This window comes from Panthera tigris, chromosome X (genome assembly GCF_018350195.1).
Source record: "Panthera tigris isolate Pti1 chromosome X, P.tigris_Pti1_mat1.1, whole genome shotgun sequence".
Taxonomy (NCBI): domain Eukaryota; kingdom Metazoa; phylum Chordata; class Mammalia; order Carnivora; family Felidae; genus Panthera; species Panthera tigris.
Window position 1 is genome coordinate 87,564,499 of NC_056677.1, and position 6,194 is coordinate 87,570,692.

At 59.2% G+C, this 6,194-nt stretch overlaps 1 protein-coding gene across 1 annotated transcript in view; it reads left to right on the forward strand.

The window, feature by feature from the left end:
- The window catches only part of FRMPD3 (FERM and PDZ domain containing 3), an 85,410-nt gene extending 79,589 nt beyond the window's left edge, over positions 1–5,821 (forward strand). The window contains 2 exon segments of the mRNA XM_042974946.1: positions 3–320; positions 1,925–5,821. Of these exon segments, the coding sequence (XP_042830880.1) occupies positions 3–320; positions 1,925–4,944 (3,338 nt within the window). The 3' untranslated portion in view covers positions 4,945–5,821.
- Positions 5,822–6,194: the final 373 nt, after the last annotated feature.

Sequence of the window (6,194 nt, forward strand, 5' to 3'; positions counted from 1 at the left end):
GAGCGAGGAGGAAGAGGAGGAGGAAGATGAGAGCACTTTGCTGTTGCCTGCCATTGCTGCCCCACCTCCTGGTTTCAGAGACAACAGTTCTGATGAGGATGACCCCAAGCGCCGGGCGGTCCAGAGCCAGGAGCAAGGACGCCACCTGCGTGGGCTCCTGTACGATGAGATTCCAGTGACACTGATTGACAGCGTGCAGACCCGGACAGTCCGAGATCATGCCCAGGAGCTAGATGATGCCCTGGTGTCCACTCTGCAGGCTCTGGAAGCCCTGGCAGCCTCAGAGGATGGACCACACCCCCCACCCCCACAGACTGCAGGTAATAGCCCGTTCCTCCTCCCTCTTGCCTCCCTTTCCTTCTCCTGACCAAGCAGGGCCATGAGGTGATATTGCTTCTTCCCAAGCAGAGGTTAAAGTCATCGTGGTGTGCCAGGGCAGTGCATGGCCAGAGGTAACACAGATAGGGTCAGGCGATCAACAATGCTGCATCAGGGGCCGGCTGCTCAGCTCCAGCTAGAGCTCTGGCTCTCACCATTCCATCTCTGGAAATGTCTTTCAGATGACCCCAGGGATTGGGGCTGTGATAGCTATGGAGCCAGGCCAGGATAGAGGATCAGAGCAAAATTGTGAGAGATCTAGAAGACAGTTCCCTTGCACATGACTGGAAGAAAAACAAAATGACCAACTAATCACCTAGTGACCCAGGATCAGGGGAGCCAGAAGCCATCACTGCTCAGGGCTGAGGTCTTGATCTTGCCTAAGAGCATGAGCTCCCAGTCAGATGCACCCAAGTTCTGGCTTCTTCACTCACTTTCAGTGTGACCTTCGGCAAGGCACTTTACCCTCTCTGAGCCTCACTTTTGTCATTTCAAATGGGCTTGGTAACAACAGCCATATCATGTAAGGTTTGTTGTGGGCATTAAATGAGATCATTCGTGCAAAACACTGCCTAGCATATAAGCATCAATCCGTAAGTAGTAGCTGTTATTAGTAATTATTTGGTGGGAGAGCCATGCGACATGCATGCCAGTCCTTCTTATGGACACACGTACAATGCTTCTTGTAGACCAGCATGCATGTCAGACATGCACCCATATTCACAATGCACACCTCCATACACACACACCTTCAAAAAAAGAAAAAAAACAGGTAAATGCCACAGCGACAGAAAAGGCCCAGGGAGGAATAAAGCACAAGAGAAGGCATGTGAGGCGGGGGGAGGTGTGCACAGAGAAGATGAAGAGATTGGGGTCAGAGGCAGCCTGGCTGACCAGGGAGAGTACCAACCCCTACATTTTCTGTATGCAAGGGCATCATCCTTGGTGTTGGGCAGCTCCCATGTGTTTAGCCCCCCCGGGGCCAGCATGTCTCTTGGCTCCCGAGTCTGGTGATCCAAGCCCTCACTGCTCCCAGACTAGAAGCCCCTATGGTCGCCAGAGAGAGGACAAGTGCAGGCCAAAGGGCCTCAGCTGCAAGGACTGGCCAAATGACAAGGGCAGATAGAGAGGGACGTGGCTTTGCCAGCCCTCTTCAGGACAATTAACAAACATTTCCTAGCTATTGAATCTAAAAATAGTGATGATTAGCATGTTGTTCTGCATGTGATGTGCATGTTAATTTGCCTTTAGACTGCCCAGCAGATATTCTCGGTGCCCCTTTTGTTGCTTTTTCAGATTCCCGCCCTTTATAAGCTCACTCCCAGCTTGCCTCCCTTTGCCCCTCCCCTTTACTCCTCCCACCCTCGGCCCAGTACCGTCCTCCCACTGCCTCCTCCCTGCCCCCTGCCACCTCCCCCAGGTCTGACTGGCTTTCCCCAGCTTGAGATGCTGCTAGCTGCCCTTGGCCCCCACAGACTTTCTACATATGGCTGGAAAAAGGACTCGATTGGACTAAGTGCAGCAAGCCCTCTCCCTGTCCCTCCAGGTCTGATTGTGCTGGCCACAATCACCCCTGAATCATCGCTGGACTCAGGCCACGAAACCAACTCTTCCGAGCTCACAGACATGTCAGAGATGATGTCGGCCATGAAGCAGCACCAGAACACCACCTACTTCCTGGCCCAGCACCTCAACAAGGATAGCCTCCTGGCTCGCAAGGACCTGCCCTTCCGGATCCAGAGCTGTTCAGCCCAGGCTGTACTCACGGCCCCTTACTCTCTCGGGCGCCCAGATCCCAACCCATCCCTGCAGCCAGCGGTGACAGGCCAGAGTCCGGGCCCCCCTGGCGCTCGGAGGAAGCTGCCCCAGGTGGAGTCGCAACCACAGCGAGAGCGAACCTACGCCCTGGCAGTGCACCCAGCATTGTCCCCACAGCTTGGTGAGCAGAAGAATCTGAGCCTGCTGTCCCCAGTTCCTGAAGACAAAGGGCCTGGCCACACTAGGGCAGGCCTGGAGATGTCACTGAGGGCTGCCACTCCATCCCTCAGTGACGAGCAGGTCTCTGAGCTAAGGGAGAATCTTCCCAAAGAAGTCAGGTTGAGCCCCAAGCTTATCCTCGACCCAAAAGGCAGTGTGACCCCAGCTATCATCTCAGCTGCCCTACAGCAGGTGGTTCACACTAAGAGCCTCCCTGCCCCTGGTGGGGCCCTGGGGAACCCTCCCAGCAGTGGGGAGAGAACGCTGGAGGCCAGCATGGGGAGGCCAGAAGTTAGCATGATGAGCAGTAGTGCCAGTAAGAATCTGAAGTTCAAAATGAGCCCCAGTGCTCCAGAGACGTCATGGAATTCCCAGCAGCAGCTGAGCCCAGAGGTCTCCTCTGGCTCCAGGGTGCCTGCAGGCAGCCGGGGTGACAGCCTGCATCTCTCCCCACAAGAGGACAGGCTACCTGTTCAGAGTGTCCCACCTAAAAGCTACCTTTCCCGAGCGAGTCGAGAGTCACTGAGCAAGCCATGCATAGGGGAGGTGGCAGGCAAGGCTGGGCCCGAGGCTGCTAAGCCTGCCCTGCACAAGCTGGGCACCGTCTCCAGCCAGGGGGAGAAGGGGCATTTGGAGAGCATGCCCCAAAGCAGCAAGATCGAGGAGACCAGCCTGGTGCCCCGAGCCGGCTATGCCATGGCTCTACAGAGCCCCAGCTGCCAGCTGCGAGGCCACAGCCCCAGCAGCCAGTCCCGAGGCCAGAGCCCCAGCTGCCACCCTCGAGGCCAGAGCCCACTGAGGCCCCAGGCTGCCAGCCGGCAGGTGAGCACCATGCCCTCCAGGAAGCTCGAAACAACCCTGGATGGAGCCCACTCGGCCCCTGAGGGCCCCGCAAAGCCCAAATCATCCCGAGGGCCCTTCCGGCTCCGCAGTTTATTCTCTGCCACCTTTCCGACTCGCCAGAAGAAGGAGACCGACGAGCGGCAGGCCCAGCTGCAGAAGGTGAAGCAGTATGAGCTAGAGTTCCTAGAGGAACTTCTAAAGCCGCCGAGCCAGGGGGAGCTGCCAGGCACCGAGTACCTGCAACCCCCAGCCCCAGGCCGCTGCAGCTGCCAGCTGCGCAGCAGCCCAGTGCAGCAGGGGCCTGGCATGTCCCGTGAGCAGAGGCGCAGCTGTGACTGCAAGCGCATCTGCCGGGGGGGCCGGCCCCAGGCCCCCCAGACGCCAGTGCCTGGCCTCCGGGGGAGGGAGAGGGACAGGGTCACCCAGACCCAGAGGCAGCCAGAGGCTGGCCCAGGCCTGAGCCTCAGCAGCCCCACCACTGTCGGGCGCATCCGCTCCACCAGCCTGGAATCCCGAGAGTGCCGATCGGACCCCGAGACCGGTGTGTCCTGCCTGACCACGTGTGCCTCGGGGGGTGAGTGCCTGGGAGCTCCCAACTACAGGAAACTGATGCGCCGCTACAGTATCAGTGAACTGGACCAGGGTGACAGGGCCTCTCTGACCTCGGACATCTATCCACACCCACCCCTGGGCATGCTGCCCAGGGAGGCCAAGGAGGTAGAGGCAGGCCTCCCCTTAGGCCTGGGTCCCAAAAACAAGTCACTGGAGTCACCGACCCTGGGAGACCCCTCATACGTCCAGGTCGCCCCTGAGACCAAAGGCCCCAGACAGATGGCAGTATTCTCACTGCCAGAAGAGGTGTACCAGAAGCCTGCCGATCTGGACGAGGACAGTGAGGGCAGCAAGTGCTGCTCTATCCGCTACTGCTTCTATTACCGCAAGTGCGATATGGCAGATGATGCCAGTGACGGCAAGGACGAGCTCTCCTACTCCATCCCAATGAAGATTCTGCCTGGCATGAAGCTGGACGAGCAGGTGGTGCCCGTGGTGAGCAGGACCCTGCAGGTGCTAGATGCTGCCACCTGCAGCAGCAGCAGCCCCGAGGCCGCCCGCACCCAAGAGATTGACCTCCGGGTGTCCACCTTCGAGGGGAGCCTGGCCAAGATCAATGCCCTGCGGGCCCATGCCTACGGCCTGCCTGATGGTTTCCTGGCTGCCCGGCTGGACACCAATGAGCTGCTAACGGTCCTGCGGCAGTGCGTGGCCAGCCCCGAGGCCCGCGCCCCTAAGCCCTACGTCTCTCAGATCTCTGAGTACAAGCTCGAGCTGGCTCTCAAGTTCAAGGAGCTCCGGGCCTCCTGCCGCCGCGTGGCCAACGTGGACAAGAGCCCGACCCACATGCTGGCAGCCATCACGGGCAGCTTCCAGGTGCTGAGCAGCCTCATCGAGACCTTTGTGCGGCTGGTGTTCATCGTGCGCTCCGAGGCCCAGCGCCAAGAGCTGCTGGCCAAGGTCGAAGAGGTGGTGAGGAACTACACCTTCCTACTGCGTGCTGCTGAGGAGTCCACCACCCGGAACCTTAACCAGCAGCAGCAGCAGCAGCAACAGCAGCAGCAGCAGCAGCAACAGCAGCAGCAGCAGCAGGCAGCAGCTATAGGGGCGGCCACAGGGCACCCACCGGGCTCCCCAACGTCAGCGACTGTTATGAGCACATTCACCCGCTCCTTAAAAACCCTTATCAAGTAGGGCATCTGCCCAGGCCTGCCCCTCCTTTCCCCAACCACAGCCCCAGGTTTAAGCTTTGTGGTCTTTGCATCTTGTGGTGAGTGTATGTGTCCACTGGGCCAGTCAGGGTCCGAGAGCCTTCAGTCTTTGGGGAGCGGAAACTCCCCGGATTGAGGCTGTCCCTGAGGGCTCCGGGCAGCTGCCACCCTGGGTTTCCTCACCCCTTCCCTGGCCTCTGGTCGTCACTGTGAGGGCCAAGGCCCCTCGTCACTCTGCCTGCCTGCTGCAGAGCTGTATTTTATCTCTTCTTTAGGGCTGACAGGTGACATCAGGCCCACCTTCCTGCTCCATTTTGGGGCCCCGGGGAGCCAGGGCCTGAAGCAGGCAGGCCCACAGGCCTTGAGCTCCTCCTGGCATCTGCTCCCTTCTGGGGAGCAGTGGCAGTAGCACCAGGGCACAGCGCCCAGCGGAGGGGAAAGGGCACTCGGCCCAGATGTGCCCGCCCACCCTGGGCTCACACTCACTTGGCAGAAGCCACCCTAGAGGGCCTGTGCTCAGGTGGCAGGTCTGCAGAAAACAGCCACACAGGCTGTTTGTAGCCAGCCCAAGAGGCTGGCAGGCTTGGGAGCCCTCACCCCCAGGCCCAGTAGCTCCACACCAGCCATCCCCAAAGTGCCCTGTCCCTCACTAATGGGCAGGGTGGCTCAGTCCACTAGGGAGCAAGCATCTGGGTTCACCCCACTTGTTCTGGGTAAGGTACCTGGTGAAAATGTCTGCCCTGGGGAGACCCAGTGCAGGCCTCGGAGCCTGCCCGGCCCAGCACAGGGGCTGTTGCCACAAGCGTGCAGTTCCTCTCTCAACATCTACCAGACGGACTGTCCTTAGGAGTTTGACTTAGCTACGGATTGGGGATGGGGGGTGGGGGGAGGGGGGTGGGGGGAGGGGGGGTGTCGATGACTATATCTTAAACTTCTGGAAGCTAGCGTGATATGTTAATCCTGAGTATATGCTTTTGGCTGTGTATTGACCCTGTGGATTTGTCTCTCTAAGAAAAGAAGCTGAGCGCCTTACCTGGTGCAGTCCTGCACCTCTCTCTCTCTCTCTCTCTCTCTGTCTGTCTCTCTGTCTGTCTCTCCGGAGTCATCTGGAAGGGAATTCACACTGTTTAGCATCCTCCTTGACACACATCTGCTGCCGCCACCCACCTCCCCCTCCCCCACAACCTTCCTGGGAGTGAAGACACGGAGTCCCTACCAAAGGTCCCCCTGTAG